At 34.4% G+C, this 17,973-nt stretch overlaps 1 protein-coding gene and 1 long non-coding RNA gene across 2 annotated transcripts in view; both read left to right on the top strand.

The window, feature by feature from the left end:
- LOC127741652 (uncharacterized) overlaps positions 1-5,876 on the top strand; it is an 8,314-nt gene extending 2,438 nt beyond the window's left edge. The window contains exon 2 of the long non-coding RNA XR_008002790.1: positions 5,757-5,876. This is a non-coding gene — a long non-coding RNA (uncharacterized LOC127741652). The remainder of the gene's footprint in view (positions 1-5,756) is intronic.
- Positions 5,877-15,094: 9,218 nt separating this feature from the next.
- LOC107467394 (probable protein phosphatase 2C 15) overlaps positions 15,095-17,973 on the top strand; it is a 4,392-nt gene continuing 1,513 nt past the window's right edge. Inside the window, 8 exon segments of the mRNA XM_052254641.1 lie at positions 15,095-15,400; positions 15,972-16,025; positions 16,307-16,680; positions 16,898-17,069; positions 17,225-17,378; positions 17,458-17,521; positions 17,684-17,791; positions 17,888-17,973. The exon segment at positions 17,888-17,973 is cut by the window's right edge and continues 67 nt beyond it. Coding sequence (XP_052110601.1) covers positions 16,471-16,680; positions 16,898-17,069; positions 17,225-17,378; positions 17,458-17,521; positions 17,684-17,791; positions 17,888-17,973 — 794 coding nt within the window. The 5' untranslated portion in view covers positions 15,095-15,400; positions 15,972-16,025; positions 16,307-16,470.

The raw sequence follows: 17,973 nt of genomic DNA on the forward strand, positions 1-17,973 counted from the left end.
ATTTTCATCTTGTATAAATGATGTGCTTCTTGTAAATGGTTTGAAACATAACTTGCTTAGTGTTAGTCAATTATGTGATTTGGGGTTTAAAGTAATTTTTAAGAAGTTTGTTTGCTTAGTTGTTTGTGAGAAAACTGGAGATGTTTTATTTGAAGCTAAAAGATGCAACAATGTGTATGGATTAACTCTTGAGGATTTAAAGGAACAAAATGTAACATGCTTTGCCTCTCTTGAATCTGAAAAATGGCTTTGGCATAGAAAGTTGGAACATGCTAGCATGTACCAAATTTCTAAGCTAGTCAAAAAGAATTTGGTTAGAGGAATTCCAAACATCAAGTTTGATAAGGATCTTACTTGTGATGCTTGCCAATTGGGCAAACAAGTAAAATCCTCTTTTAAGTCAAAAGATGGAATCTCAACCAAGAGGTCATTGGAGATGTTACATATTGATCTTTTTGGTCCTACTAGAACTCAAAGCTTAGGAGTTAAACACTATGGTCTAGTGGTGGTTGATGATTACTCTAGATTTGGTTGGGTACTTTTTCTTGCTCATAAGAATGATGCATTTTATGCATTTTCCACCCTTTGCAAGAAAATTCAAAATGAAAAGGATTTGAAAATTGCCCATTTGAGAAGTGATCACGGAAGAGAATTTGAAAATCAAGACTTTGAAAAATTCTGTGATGATTTAGGGATTTCTCATAATTTTTCATGTCCTAGAACCCCCAACAAAATGGGGTGGTTGAAAGAAGGAATTGAAGCCTTCAAGAAATGACTAGGGCCATGCTATGTGAGAATGAAATTCCTAAATTTTTATGGGCTGAAGCTATGAACACAGCATGCTATATTTTGAATAGAACAATCATTAGAAAAGGGTTAAAGAAAACTCCTTATGAGCTATGGAAAGGAACCCCTCCAAATCTTAAGTACTTCCATGTTTTTGGATGCAAATGCTTTGTTCTTAACAATAAGGAAAACCTCAGAAAATTTGATCCAAAATCATATGAAGGAATGTTTGTTGGATATTCCACCACAAGCAAGGCCTATAGAGTTTATCTCAAAGAATATAGAACCATAGAGGAATCCATACATGTTACTTTTTGTGATTCTAACTTAATTCCCAGTACTGTGATAGATAATGATTCAGATGGAGAAGGAGCTGAAATAAGCAAAGAAAATCCCAAATCTGTCCAGAATGAAGAATCTGTCAGTCCAGTTTTGTCTCGTCAGATTGAAGGAGAAACTTCCATTTTGTTTCCTGAGCAGGCACGAGCAACTGAAACAGTGAGACCACCAGAAGCTCATCAAAGCTCTACACCTGTCTGAAAGCCTAGAGAATGGAAGTCTATGAGGGGTTATCCTCATGACTTCATCATTGGTGATCCCTCTCAAGGTGTAACCACAAGATCCTCCACCAAAAGGCAAACCGAACCTAGCAACTTCGCTCTCTTATCACAAATGGAGCCAAACAATGTCAAGCAAGCCCTTGAAGATCCATCATGGGTTAAGGCCATGCAAGAGGAACTTGCTCAATTTGACAAGAATAAGGTTTGGACATTAGTACCTCATCCGGATGGTAAGAAGGTAACGGGTACTAAGTGGGTATTTAAAAATAAACTTGGTGAGGATGGACAAGTTGTTCGTAACAAGGCTAGATTAGTGGCCCAAGGTTACGATCAAGAAGAGGGAATAGATTTTGATGAGTCTTTTGCTCCGGTGGCTAGAATGGAAGCAATTAGGTTGCTTCTTGCCTATGCTGCCCATAAAGGTTTCAAAATGTTTCAAATGGATGTTAAATGTGCTTTCCTTAATGGCTTTATTGATAGAGAAGTGTATGTGGCTCAACCCCCCGGTTTTGAACATAAAGACTTTCCTAATCATGTTTTTAAACTAACTAAGGCTCTTTATGGTTTTAGGCAAGCTCCAAGAGCTTGGTATGATTATGGCCTTAGACAAGCTCCAAGAGCTTGGTATGAAAGGCTTAGTGCCTTCTTGTTAGAAAATCATTTTCAAAGGGGAACCACCGACACTACTTTGTTCATTAAAGTTTCTAATGATGACATCCTTCTTGTTCAAGTCTATGTGGATGATATTGTGTTTGGGTCGGCCAATGAGACCTTGTGTGAAGAGTTTGGAAAACTCATGACTAGTGAGTTTGAAATGAGTTTAATGGGAGAACTAACTTTCTTTCTTGGCCTCCAAATTAAACAAACTCCTAGTGGTACTTTTATTCACCAAGGCAAGTATGCAAAAGAATTGATAAAGAAATTTGGCTTAGAGAATTCCAAACCAATGGGAACACCAATGCATCCTAACACTAAACTTGAAAAGGATGATGATGGCCTTGATGTGGATGAGACACGGTATAGAGAAATTATTGGTTCACTAATGTATCTTACATCCTCTAGACCGGATATTGTTCAAAGTGTGGGTGTATGTTCAAGATTTCAATCTCACCCAAAAGAATCACATCTTTCGGCTGTTAAGCGTATCATTAGATATATTAAGGGAACATGTGATTATGGTTTATGGTATCCAAAATCTGATGACTTTTGTGCAGTAGGGTTTTGTGATGCAGATTATGCGGGAGATCGAGTGGATAGAAGGAGCACATCGGGCATGTGTTGCTTCCTTGGAAGCTCACTCAACATGTGGTCAAGCAAGAAACAAGCCACAGTGGCTCTATCCACAGCTGAAGCAGAATATATATCCACATCTGCTTGTTGTTCACAATTAATTTGGTTAAAAACTCAATTGGAAGATTACAAATTAAAAATCAATAGCATACCCTTATTTTGTGACAACATGAGTGCAATAAATATTTCCAAAAATCCTGTTCTGCACTCAAGAACAAAGCACATTAAAATCAAATATCATTTTATTAGAGAACATGTGCAAAAGGGTACTATTGATATTCAATTTGTAAAATCTGAAGAACAACTTGCTGATATTTTTACAAAACCCCTATGTGAAGATAGATTCTGTTTGTTAAGCGTTCCTCATTTTTTTTAAATTATACTTTTGGGAAGTTGTCAAATCAAATCATTATTCTTCCCTCATCCTTTGATTCTAGGAACTATTTTCACTTGTCTTGAATTAGTATGGACTGCATTATTTTTTTTCTCATTTTTTGCAGGGTCCCTCCTTGATGACAAAAGGGGGAGAAGAAAAAAAAAAGGCTGAATTGAAACTGTTATGTTTCATTGATTTATTGTGTTGTTTTGCAGACCTGTTTTGCTCTGTTTTATGCTTTGATCTGGCTCTGTTTTGAGCATTTTGTGTTAGTGGATTGATTTCAAGTTGAACTTTGATTGTCACTTGCTCAAATGCATGTGTGCTTACTGGACCATTGTGTTTTGGTGAAAAATAAATATTCTGCCTCTTGTATGTTGTTTTCATTTATTTTGCAGTACCCCTTGATGCCAAAAGGGGGAGAAATGATGCTGAAAATTGAAATTGAGAAATAGTGCTGGAAATTGAAACTAATAAAACAGGGAAACAGGAAGGATTTGCTGAAAACAGGAGATGAAATTTTCAATTGATGAAAATTCATGATCACCCTTGTTTAAAGAATGCATGTTATCATATTTGTTTCACTATGATTACTGCTGCTTATACTTGGCATTTGGTTTATACTGCTGCTTATACTTGGCATTTGGTTTATAATGATGTTTGACTTATTGAATGCCTGGTTGTTGATTTATCTTGATGAACATGTTTTTATTGAAATTAGAATATTCTTATTCATCTTGATAAACATGTTGGTTTGAAAATTTATTTTTGGCAGTTTCTTTAAACTATAATGTCTAACAACTGCCATGCTTTGATGTGATCATGTGATTCAAAAATTATTTTCCTTCTTAAATAATATGGCTCTGATATCTTGACTGGAAAATAATTGAAATATTTTTGAACAACATTGTTTTGTGCTTAGTTGATGTGTGTAAAGTATTGAGCAGAAAATCAGTTTATGATATCAAATGAGTTTTGATTATCAATTTAAAACTGCTCATAAATCAAGCATTTAGCATCATATAACATGCTAAATAACATTGTTCTTAAAGCTTGATTAAATGTCACAGGTTTAATGCTTCCCTTAGTAAAATAGCTTACATCAAGGGGGAGCCATGTGATAATTTGAAAGGGGGAGAAATTCAATCTTCAAAGGGAGTACTCATACTCAATCTTTAAATTTCTTTCCATTTCAATTTTAATAATGTTTGTCATCAAGGGGGAGATTGATGAGTTTGGAAAACTCTAATTTAATTTGGATGATGAACAAACAATATTAAAATATTTAATTGCAAAATTATTAGTTCAATCTTCATTAATCATATGTTAATTAATAATTTTGTGATGCAGGTTTCTTAATTGGGCCGGAAAAACAAAATGTTATCACAACTGAGCCCATATTTATTTTTGATGAAAGCTTTCTGTGTTTGATCCGAAACCAAACTTATCAGGAAAGCAAATGCTTTTAGTGGGCCAAAATTCAATAAGCCCAATGTGTTTTAGGCATGCTATGGTCTGAAAGGAAAATGATATTGGGCCAAAATAAAATCTATTGCTACCAAGCCCAATGTTGATGAATGTTTCCATGCCTTATTCGAATCCATGAAGCAAATGAAATGTCTAAATGCTTCCAACGGATTCCACTTATTATTTTGAAGGATTTCAAATTTAATTAATGCATTGGAAACATAAGAAAGAAAGAGAAGATTGATTTGATGGCTATTATGACACTACACGCTACTCAACAAAGGGAAGTGGGAAACTTGAATTCACTTTTATTCTCTTTCTTTGTTCATTGATTATTGTTCAAATCCATTAAATATTTTCTCTCTTCTCTCTCATCTCTTTCTTCTTCTTTCTTCGGTTATTACACAGGAAGCCATGGAAGCTACTTGGAGCTACCTAAAGGAAAGGAAAGCAAGCCTAAAGACCATCGAGTTGATGGCACGAAAAAGAAAAAAGAAAGGTATACTGTGGCTGAGATTATCACCTAATCTGGTAAGATTTGGTGAGGTAATCTCGGATCCTTCATACTCAAAAAGAAGGATGGAGATTCGGCCAGCAAGGTGAGATTCTTGAAGCATGGCTTGTCTTTGATTCTGCTCAACCACCACAGGGAGTAGCTAGAGTGGCGAAGTGATGGTTGAAGGCAGAGATTGAAGCAGATGAAGTCATCATCATCATGAAGCATCAAGGGCAAGAAATCCATCTTGGAGAGGAAGCCAAGGATGGAGCGCTCGGATTGATGAAGAGTGATGACCAAGGAAGGACTAGAGGTATTTGCATGTTGGTTTCTGCATGAGTTACCTCTTCTCTCTGTGTGTGCATGGTTATCTCTTCTCTCTCTATGTGGCCGAACCGGTTCTGTTTCTTGAAGGAGGAAGAAGTTGGTTTGGGTGTCGGCTTCAAGTGTGGAGGCTTCTCTCTTCTTTAAAAAGGGAGAACAGCCACTGTTTGGAGCAAGGAGTAAGATTTGAGAGTGCAAGGCATAAAGTTCTCAGAGCTACCTAAGCTAGCAGTTCTTCTTCTCCTTCAATGCTTTCTATTTTGTAATTTTTCTGTTTAATTTTGTCATGTCTTGAGTCTCATGGAAAAAGGCAAACAGTGAGGTTTGTAAGAAAAAGCCATAGAGCGGAAAAAGGCAGAGAGTGCAAAATTAAAAGAAAAAGCCATAGATATCTTAGAGTTCCTTTGTACATCTGTGTTATGTTTCATGATTCTGTGGGAATCCCCTTGTAAGTTAGGTTAGCACTTTACAATTTGTAATCTGGATGATTATAGTGAAATTCCATCATTGTTGTGATGGAGACTGGATGTAGGCTGCACTGCACTTAGCAGCTGAACCAGGATATATCTGGGTGTAATCTTCTCTCTCTTCCAACTTCTATTCTGTTTTTACTGTTCAGATGAAAAATAAGAAAATGTCTCGTGCCAAGTGACGAGACAAAATGAAAATGTCTCGTGGCTAGGGACGAGCTAAAAACAGAAAAGTTTCTTCTAAGTCCAGCAAGTGTTAGCAAGCAAAAAAGGGGCTAAGATTCAACCCCCCTTCTCTTAGCCACTGAAACCATCAGGTTTTGTTAAAAAATTAATTAAAAAGTAGTCCATAAAAAAAACTTCAGTTAGGAATTACATACACAATATTATATGTATGTTTAAATAACGTGCATATGATGCATGTATTCGTTTGGCTGTAAACTCACTATTATGCATGGTCAGTTAACCTTGATGTATAATTAATCTTAGTGTATATTGTTATATAAAAATAAACAATAGTATAATAGTATTACTGTATTAACGATATTATAAAAATAATTTACAGGTTAATAGTTAGTATTATAAAAAGAAGGAAGAAGAAGATCAATGATGATAATATTGCGACACGTTAATTAAATCCCGAGCAAAATTAGGAACTAATTCTTGCGGCGACAAATAAAGTTAACAAATCAAATCTGAGCATAAAGAATTTCATATTTTCTACCGTGGTGAGTAGATATGGTAGATACAATATATTTTGGGTAGTACAATATATTACAATGATTTTATTTTTGGTACATTCGGATATTTTTGGTACAGTATCTTAGCATGCAGCATCTCTTGTTTTATATATCTTTGGCATCAATAATAATATATAACTTTCTAAAAAAGATTGCGAATTTTGTGCGAAAGAAATCTTGAAAATAGATTGAGAATATAAAAAAAAGAATAAATTCGGTGATTGAATAATAATGACAGTTGTATAGCAAATTAGCAATGGCATGGTTGTCAAGCAATGATGGAGGTTGCTAAGTTTATGTGATGCACAAAAGCATACCTAATGTTTGTCTTATAAATTTTGGTGAGGTCAGCGGCTTAACTTTTCAAGAAAATGTCAACATGATGAATAATATATATTTTTCATGGTTGATAGGTAAGTGTCACCGCTTGCACATTATAGTAAAAATTTTTAGGGAACCAAATTTTATTGTCAATTTCTAAACCCTAAATCCTAAACCCTAAATCCTAAACTCTAAATACCAATTTTAATGATATTTTTTAATTTTATAAATTAAAAATTAATCTATTACGAATTTAAATTTATTATTGACGAATAAATTATTATATATATAATAATATTTAAATTTTTGATATTTTTTAAATAAATTAATAAATTAATTATTAGACTAAATTAAATTGAGTAGAAATTAAATCAGATATTCTGATTTATACTATTTTATATATTTTTTGCTTAGCTGGATGCAATATTTTTTTCTCATGTTGTTTGGTCAAAAATTTGGTAATTAAGTAATTAACGTAAAGAAGGAAAGTGGAGTAGGAAACCCACAGAAAGACAGTGTGGTGAAGTTATGATGCATGCATATTGATAAGGAAACTCCATACAACATATGGAATAGATAGATACATAAATTTTAAATTTTTATAAAAAAAGGATATATATAATATAATATAATATAATATAATATAATATATTTTAAATTAATTATAATAATATTTTAATATTTTAAATTTATTTTTAAAATATATATTAAAAATAAATTAGTTAAACAATTTATATATTTATACACAAATATATGGTGGTTGATTTTTTATATAAATATAATACTTTTGTTTCTTGTATTATTTTTTCTTTTATGTTTTTATATATTGGCTAGAGTAAACTAATACTTCGTCTAATATATTCGATTTTCTATAAATTAATTTTTGAAGGAAAAAAGATTAACATCCTAACTCTTAAAAAGATTAATTTCAATATAGTTTTTATTCCATCTTAGTGCATTTTGTTATCTAATTAAGTCATTGAAGCAATTAAGGTGTCATTTTTAGCTTTCTTTCAAAATCTATGTTGTCATGATTTTGATAAGATTTCATAATTATGCGTTTACCTTGGCAAATAATTTACATTCTCTTTGATCATTATTGTCATCTTTTATTATTGTAGGGTGCTATAGTTGGTACGATTAAAGGGGATTGCCGCACTTTCAAAGTACAAGGTGTTAATTTTTCTTCTTCTTGTCAATTATCAATTATTACTAATATTTCTATTTAATGTGGAATTTTTTTTATAAATTTTAAGTCTTATCATGTTATATTACTAGACGGTCTCACATTTCTTAATAAATTCTTGTTTCATTATGATTACCAGATCACCAGTTAAGTGACCCAGGGACAATTAACTTCACACAGAAGAAGAAATCTCAGATTAAAAAGATTACTGGTTTCCAAGTAAATCTTTGCTTCATGTGACTAAAATAGCAATTATGGTTTCTTTTTTTTTTTTGGATAATATTTTTTTTCCCTTCAAGAAAGCAAACTAACTTGCAGCTTATCATTATAATAGTTTGCCCCAAGGAACACATCAGAAATTCTTATTACTTCAGGCGATTCTAGGATAAGAATAGTGGACGGTTCAAAAGTCCTTCACAAGTTCAGAGGTGATATTTTGGATTGTCTTTTTCTTCTATTTAAAACACTGTGATTTAAATACTAAAAAATCGAAATCAATCTCCATATTTCTTTAATAGTTAATTTATCTCTGATTTATGTAACTCAAAATAGAAAACATTAAAGTCTTTATTTCTGAAACAATGAAACTTATGATAAAATATAGAATAAATATATTTTTGGTCTATGATCATTTGTTCGAAAGATAAAGTTTTTTTTTTAATTTAAAAATTTCTAATCAATTTCTAATCATTTAAGTAATTAATCTAAACAATTCTTGTTATTGATTTAAGTGACTCTAACACCATAGTAAGTTACTCTTTGGAGGAGTACTTAAACTAATTATTTGAATAATTAGAAATTGATTATGAACTTTTGAATTGTAGAAAATTTTTTTTAAATTTGGTACAAATAGTCAAAGACCTTTATTCTAAAATATATTATCTGTCTTCTAAAAAAGGTTGAGAGACTAATTCGGTAATTTTTTCTTAATTTCCTATTAACCAATAGAAAGTGCAACTAATAAATATTGTTAAAAGCAGGTTTTCGAAATGGAAATAGCCAAATTGCAGCTTCATTTAGTCCAAATGGAAGATACATAATCAGTGCAAGTGAGGATTCTCAAGTATTTGTTTGGAAATATGAAGAGCCTCGTAATGCAAACGCTGCAAAAGCTAAGACTATAACCGTGACCCAATCTTATGAACAGTTCCAATGTAAAGATGTAACAGTAGCAATACCATGGCCTTGTACAATTAAGAGTGATCCATCACAAGCGCCAGTGATTAACAACGCAAAAAAGAACACAAAACGCGGCGGGGATGATAATAAGAAAGCGTTGCCTCCTCTTCCAAAGAAAAACAATAACCACGGAAATAACGGAACTGATGGTAACGTAGCCTCGGCCGCACCGGATCACGACTCTTCAGCATATTCAAACGCAGAATCAGGCGTTGGAGATTCATCTAATAAAGTTGAGGCCACAGTAGAAGGTGATGGCACTTCTCAAGAAGAAGGTGAGGCAGTTTCTAGGGATAATTCAGGATTAGGTGATTCAGTTGCATCAAGTTCTGCACCAAATGGTCATGGCGATTCATCTGCTACAACTGCTGCTACTGCATCTTCAAATTTTTTGTTAAGTGATGTTAGCAACAATAACCCTGCTACAATGAATCCTTCAGCATGGGGCTTGGTGATTGTGACAGCTGGCTTTGAAGGTGAAATACGGTGTTACCAAAACTTTGGGTTGCCAAAAAAATTGGGGCTTCAAGCCAATCTTTTCGGAGGCCCTACATAACATATTTTGTCACCCGAAGAGTTGCCCTTTTCATTTTGTTTTGATGAATGTAATTATTATTATTATTATTATTTTCTATTAGATTAACATATTTTGTCACGACAAGAGTTGCCTTTTCCATATATCTTCCTCTAGTTAGTACGTAGTAGTGTACTAGTGTGGTAGGATATGAGCAACAAAAGACAAATACCAAAAATACAAATGACGTTGATATGGAAGAAACATTACAAATAGTGAATTTTCTTCTTTTCCATTTCTTTCTTTCTTTTATTTTGCTTTTTAAAAAAAAATGGCATAAACTTGTTTCAATTATGTAATGGTGTAGTTATTAAATTCGGACTTACCTAATTGAACGATTCAATTGAAAAATTGATATAATAGTGTTATATTTATAAGTATTTTTAGTAACTACTAATCAAGTTAGTTTAAATTTAACAAAAATTACTTATATAATATGTGCATATATTTTTGTCGTATTCTTTTTCTTGTTGCTATAACATAAAAATTTTTGTTAATATTAATAGAGAATGAAAATATTTGTACATAATACAAAAATTAAACATACAAACTAACATATAATAACATAAACTTAATTAACAAATAATAATAAATTAACTAATTAAGTAAATAACTAAATATATAAAAAAGAATAAAAATAGAACCTTTTTTGAGAAAGAGGAGTGAAAAATCACTTGTTAAACTACTCTTTTTTTTAATCTGCAAAAAACAAAAAAAAAGAGTTAAAAAGGTAAAATTGTAAAAGATAAGAAGATTAAAGAGATAAAGAAGAAGAAGAATAGAAAAAATTGTTACCTAAATTTTTTGAAAGCCAAGGTGGGAAGAGAGGGTGAAGAAGAGACCGGTTGTATGTTGAAAAATAGAAAAAGGGGATTGGGGAACTGATTAGTGATTATACGTTGGGAAATAAAAAAGAGATAAGGATTGGAAAATAGAAAAGGGATAGGGAATGGGCAGATGGGCTATTGGGCTGGGTTTTGTAGAAATTAAAAATGAGAGGGGGAGGGAAATTGAAAAAGATAAAACAAAAAGAGAGGGGGCTGAGAAATAAAAAAAGGGGGATCAGACTTTTTTTTTTTTAATAAAAGCTAAAATTTTGGGGGGGGCCATTGCCCCCCTTTGTTTATACCTGCGCCCCTGCAAATTAGAAAATGCTACGTTAAAGTTTTAAATCACATTTTTATATAAATCGAATCCAATGAATTCAAATTAGGTAAAAGAATGTTGTTGAATGAAAATTGAATAAAGTAGATTCGAATTAAGTGCATGGTTAAAATGCTAATAAATCAAATGGACTTGCTTCAATTTACAAATCCGGATAAATTGAATTCAATAGATTCGATTTAACTAATTGAAAAAACGCAAAAGGTAATTCGAAAGTAATAGATTCGATTTGATGGTTTTGTAAATCGACACCCATTGTTTCGATTTACATGTTAGTTTTGTCTCCCATAATTCGAATATAATGGATTCGATTTGCATGGACTTTGGCTATATATATAAATCGAATTTATTTTATTCGAACTAGTAAACCCATATACCCCACACCCAACCCCACCATCCAGATCCTAAAATCTCTAAAAGCAGCGCAACCCGAAAATAATCGAATATGCACACGTGGAGGACGCCAATCCGAATCGTAAAGTCGCACATATTGTTGGTGCCGTCCACCTCGAGGTTAGTGAATTTTTTTTATTTTATTTTTCGAAAACAAATTAGTCATTGTAGTTGATTAAAATCATTAGTTAGGGATTATTAAAAAAAAAACAAAAAGCAGATATTAAAATTTAGTTCATGTTAGAATTAGTGAGTTATTAACTATAAAATAGGGTTAACTATAGATTTATGAATAAGGTTATCAATAGATTTTTTTTAGTGTGTTAACAAAAAAATATATTTTTTTTCGACTTGTGAGGCGCTTAGGCAATTATTGTGTACCCGTGAAGGACTATATGTCGTATTTTTTACTTTTTTTACCTTGAAGAATTAGATCGTGAATTATGTAGTGATTTGTGTTTTATCTACGAAAAATTGGTAGGGCGTTATTGTAAACATGTTTTTAAAGTTAGCACATGCAGTGTCTATGGTGGTTAGAGTTTTTTATGCATTGAACACTTTTTTATGACGATTGTGGGAAGGAATTTTCTATCATTATGTAGCCCCATCAATGCATCAGCAGTATGAGACGGCAACATGGTATGATGTCGGATGATAGGATCGTTTCGTACTTGTAGATGGCTGGTTTGTATCATCTTGCAAGACTGAACGAGAGTTGGTTTCGATTAGACGAGCCATTGGTAAGTGCATCTGTAGAGAGATGGCGGCCTGAAACGCATACCTTCCGCATGCTGTTTGGAGAGTACACGATTACCCTCTAGGATGTAGCGTACCAGCTCGCGCTCCCGATCGATGGTCAGTATGTTAGCGGATGCCTGACAGACTTTTCATGATATATAGAGGGTGGCCGGTCAGCGTGGGTGTGGTTTGAGGAGCTATTGGGGGTATTGCCTCCTGCAAATAGTATCGACAAGTTCACAGTGAAGTGCACATGGTTTCAAGAGACGTTTAGTGAGCTTCCGCAGGGGGCAGCCGAGGAGACGGTTAGGAGGTATACCCTTGCGTATATCATGACACTCTTATCAACGCAGCTGTTCGGGTACAAGTCAGGTATTCGCCTCCACATCTGTTGGCTATCTTACGTCGCCAAGCTAGAGGACATGGGTCAGTACAGTTGGGGGTCTCCTGCACTGTCATGGCTATGCAAGTGCATGTGTCGTATGGCGAACAGAAATGTCATCAAGTTGGCTGGTCCATTGCAGCTCCACTAGTTGTGGATCTTCTGGAGGTTCTCTGGATTCCGGTCGGACGTATTTGATCTTTTTCATTGGCTGTTGTGTCGAGGTAGTATCCTTTTAGTTATGCAGACTCTTTTCCATTATTTAGCAGTTCACTTTTTTGTTAATTAAATGTTGTGGTTATCAACTCTAATCACGGACAATATGAATGCCGATATGACATGATAATCAAGCTTTCTGTGATCACTAGATATCGATGTGGCTAGAAAAATATAAGTGGCTAGAAAAATATAAGGATCATTGTACCATTTTACCTCCCAAATGCCTTTGTGCTGGCAGAGGCTAACTGAATGAGCTATGTGCATCCGCTGCCGAATTCCTTGCACTTGTCATAGTACTTGCGATGATCGGATTCCAATACATTGTACTTAACCCCACGGCAAATACTATAGGTCTTCACGCTAAGCACGACTTCCTCTTTATCCTAAAACTATTGACCGACCTGAAATTCAGATACAACTCCTGTATTTTGTGTGTCTCTTATCCCGAAGCTAACAGGTACACTCGGATCCCCCTAAGGTGCCATGGCATCCAAGTCCATAGTAGAGAAGTGCGAGGGGTACTGATTAGTACCTGAACTAGATGCTCCCCTACCCATAGCTGGAGTCGTCCGTGGTGTCTCATCGTCACTATCATAAGCTATCATGGTGGGCTCCACATTATCATCATCATCATCATCATGCAATGCATCCTCAACTCCATCGGGTATTTCAACCTCTCCGAAAAATCAGGACCATCGCAGGAGAACCAGGCGTCGCGAAAGCAACCTCTCTCAATGGTCCAGTCTCATCAACTACTGCATCACTACAACGGTTCAGATTAACTGCAAAGGACGGTGAAGCTACTAAATTTGGCTCCGTTGCAATCACCGGCACAACTGACGAAGACCCAACAGGCATGAAACTATAGCAGGTTGGATGTCCTGTGGAGTGGGATTCCTATTCGAGCTTCCAGAACTAGATACCACATCCACAAGCTTCGCCAACAGCTCCGGAGTCCTTACATCGGAAAACTAACGATGACAATGGAACAATACCTGGAAATCTTCGTCACTGCTAATAGCGAATGAATCATACTTGACATCATCGTGTAACATAGAAATCGGGATTCTATAGAACAACTTCTCCACCCATTTCACGCCTTGCAGTCCTAGTCTCTAGAATATAGTATTCTTAAACTCAACAAAACTCGTCGAAGGTTTGAGAAAAACACTCAGCGGGTCCTTGTCAGTAAACTTAATTCCTGATCGCGTTTTTTTCTTAATGGACCCTCTATAGTGCACAAGAGCTAAAAAAACTCTCATCACTAGCGATTGTGAATTTCACTCTCCTACAAAATTTCGTGTTGAGCTCGTTTTTTATATACTTCAGTGTTTTATAAGTCAAATTAAATGTTTTCGAATTATTCATATAGTACCAAACACAGTTTCGATTTACCATAACGTGCGTGCATGGATAAATCAAATTCATTAGATTCGATTTACGTTCAATAACAAATCAAATCCAAATGTTTCAATTTAGTAGGGATATCTTAATTTGAATCCACTTGATTCGATTTTTATTCAATAACGTTTTTCACCTAATTTAAATTTATTAAATTCGATTTACTACATATTTCATTAAATCGAATTTAATCAATTCGATTTATATAAAAATGTGATTTGAGACTTTGATATTGTATTTTTTAATTTGGAACATCCAGATAATATTAGTGTATATTTAATGTATTGAGATGATTTGCCCTTTATTATATCTCATATATTGATATATCCATAGCTATGAACTTGTTATTATTTTTTAGGGCAAAAAATAAATGAACAAATATACTGAAATCAAGAATTACTATTACATTATATTTTGAAGAGTTTGATAAAAGTCAATTATAGCATCTAAATTATGAAAGCCACTCTTATAAAGACATTTAAAACGTCTTTTTTAAAGATATTTTTTTAAAAATTAAAATTTAACACATATAATCAATTAAATTGTGTTATTTTAAGCTAGATAAATTAATTTAATAAAAAAATAATGAATAAAACTTTGAATCGGTTTAAATTAATATTATTTTTTTTATAAAAAATAACTACAATATTTCATTTTCTATAATAAGAATATTGTAGTCATTTTTTATAAAATAGAATATTAATTTATTAATTATATATATTAAATTTTAATTTTTAAAAGTATTTAAAAAAAATATTTTTAACCTCTCTATCTAAGCTAATTTATTCTGAAATACACACCTCTATCTCTCGCACACGAAAAAGAATAAATGCCTTTATCTAAGTGGCACTTCTAAATTATATTATTAAACTTGTTCCAGCTGCAGCATAGCCTTCAGAGTTGAGAGTGAGAAGAAGATTAAGAAGGGGCATCCCAGAAACACATGCAATGACTTCCAACACGTGTCCCTTTTCAGCCACACAGTAATCCCACTTCTTTATTGCTAACTCTGAAACCCTCAGCTTTTGTTTCTTTCTTACTAAAATTAAAATCTTTCAACATACAATTTCCCTGTGGTCCCCATTTCTCTCGAATTTCCTCTCTTTTTATCGACTTAGTAAAACTCTTCGTTTGTTTTCCCTTGTCCTTGTCCTAATCCAGCGAGGAGATCACCCCATAACCCCATTCATTCATTCAATCAATTTCGTCCCTGACGGAAAATGGGATCCTGCTAAGGTTGTTCATCCATCCATCTAGCTTTCACACTTTAACTGCTAGCTGGATTCTGTTTCCTTTTGCTACCTAAGCTACTTCACTTCCTTTTTTCCCACAAGGTAGAAGAAAAACGGGGTTGCATTTTGTTTTTCCCTCTTGGGGAAGGAAAGTAGGGGGAAAAAAAATAGGGCTAAAGCTACCAACTTTTAATTGAAACAGAATGTAGGTATTTGCAAGAGAAGGCTTTATAAGTCAGCAAAAGCTACTTTGTTTCTGAAACGAAAAAAAACAAGAAGAAAATACTAGCTTAGGTTGATCCCGAGCTTCCATGCCACCGGCATTTTGCTTTACTGTTATTCTTTTTGGTTTCAGGAGTGGAATCTTACATGTAAAAGTTGAAATCTATGTATCAGTGTTTGGTGGACGAAAATTGTTTTGAAGCTGACTTGGGTCGGTCCCTAAAAAAAAAGATTGATGCTTTTTGGTTTTTGTTTTTCCCCATTTTTTAATAAGTTCGTAATCTATCTCTTTCTCTCTCTATGGAAATTGGGTGGTTCTATTTTTATAATAGAAGATTATGGGTTTAGTAGATTAATGGGTTTTACAGTTCATACCTTGTCATCAAAACGCGTTTCGTATCCTTATTTGATATTTCCTTTTTCTTATTGTGTGCATGTTTGCTTGTTGTAGCAGTCAGATCTGCATCTAATTCTGCGCCGGCTGCATATCCAAACATTCTCGCAGGTAATTCAGCTACTGTCTTCCCTTTCTGCTTGGAATTTATGTTCTCTACTTGTGAACCCAGCTTCAAGTTTCTTCCTTCTTTTATTATTAAAAAATTGAAGCTTTCGGTTCTAAAATTCAGTAGAGTTCAAAGTTGTTTCATAGAAATTGCATTGATAGTACTCAATGCGCTGTAAAAGCTTGCTTCTGCACTTTCGAGTCTTGTGTTGAACTTGGTTGTTGCTGAAGACCAGTGTGAAAGTTAGATCCTTAATCAGCAACTTCTTTTATGATGAATGCAGATCAACTTGGGATAAAGTCTCTGTTTTTGTTTCAATTGATCTTTGCTTTGTGGAAGTTTGGGGCTTCTGAATTCTGATAGCTGGCGAGAGAGAAAGGTTTGTGAAGTTGAGTTGTTGGGTGTGCTTGAGGAAACGTTCTCTCTGGTGGGGCTAGAGCCTAAGAGATGGCCTCCGGTGAAGGGAGGCGTCGTCACCATGATCTTGTGCCTCTTGCTGCATTGCTTAAGAGGGAGATGAAGAGTGAGAAGATGGAGAAACCCACTGTTAGATATGGTCATGCCGCTCAGTCTAAGAAAGGGGAAGATTACTTTCTAGTCAAGACTGATTGTCAGCGAGTACCCGGGAACTCTTCAACTTCCTTTTCTGTTTTTGCGGTACTTTTCACTATTTCCTTGCAAGATTACATTAGACATACTCGGATATTCCCCATAACTGCATACCCATGGTTGAAAATTTGTCTTCTTTTTTGACTTTTGGTTGGAGCAAAAGCTTTTTCAGATTGTTATTCTGAACAGTGAGCTAAAATTGAATGTCCTTTGGATAGAAGCACGTCATTATCTGAGATGATCTCTGATATCTTCTTGTTTACAGATCTTTGATGGACACAATGGAAATGCTGCAGCCATTTTTGCTAGAGAGCATTTGTTAAATCATGTGTTGAGTGCTCTTCCTCGAGGGCTTGGCCGAGATGAGTGGTTGCAAGCTTTGCCTAGGGCATTGGTTGCTGGATTTGTTAAGACTGATAAGGAATTTCAGAGCAGAGGTATGCACTTTTGCTTTTATTCTCTCCCCCCCTCTCTTTTGGTTGGGAAAAGTGATTCTTATCGAGACGATGGAGGAAATACAGAACAGGAGGATGAATAATTTCATCCTTTTGTTTTCAAATGATTTTAATTCATCTTATACGGTTTTCTCCAGGAGAAACTTCTGGAACCACAGCTACGTTTGTGATAGTGGATAGGTGGACTGTGACAGTTGCATCTGTTGGAGATTCCCGTTGTATACTAGATACACAGGGTGGTGCTGTTACCACCTTAACGGTTGATCACAGACTCGAAGAAAATATTGAAGAGTATGTTTCTTATCTCTTAAGGCCTAATTAGTTAGCTTTTTCTGCAAGCTTATGTTAATCAGTTGCTCTGTATCCACAGGAGGGAACGTGTTACTGCAAGTGGAGGTGAAGTTGGGAGGCTTAGCATTGTTGGTGGTGCTGAGGTGAGCACTCTATATTGTTTTTTAACTAGTGGAAAATCTGAAAATGGAAGAAAAAGAGATTTACTTTATTTATCTTCTCCTTTTACTTTCAGCATCCAATTTAAGGACAGTCCATATAGCTTATCCTGTATATATTAGAAGTTTATTTTTGGACCATTGCAGATTGGTCCTCTTCGTTGCTGGCCTGGGGGTCTATGCCTTTCAAGGTCAATAGGAGATATGGATGTTGGGGAGTTCATAGTTCCAGTACCATATGTCAAACAAGTGAAGGTGCAATCTCTTTCCATATAATCTCGTCTATGTCAAGTATTTGATACTGCTCGGTCTGTATTCTGATAAACATCTTACATTTCCCATGGATTATAGCTATCAAATGCTGGTGGTAGGCTTGTAATTGCTTCTGATGGCATCTGGGATGCCGTGTCCTCCGAAGTGGCTGCTAAATCTTGTCG

The sequence above is a fragment of the Arachis duranensis genome, chromosome 9 (genome assembly GCF_000817695.3).
Source record: "Arachis duranensis cultivar V14167 chromosome 9, aradu.V14167.gnm2.J7QH, whole genome shotgun sequence".
Classification (NCBI taxonomy): domain Eukaryota; kingdom Viridiplantae; phylum Streptophyta; class Magnoliopsida; order Fabales; family Fabaceae; genus Arachis; species Arachis duranensis.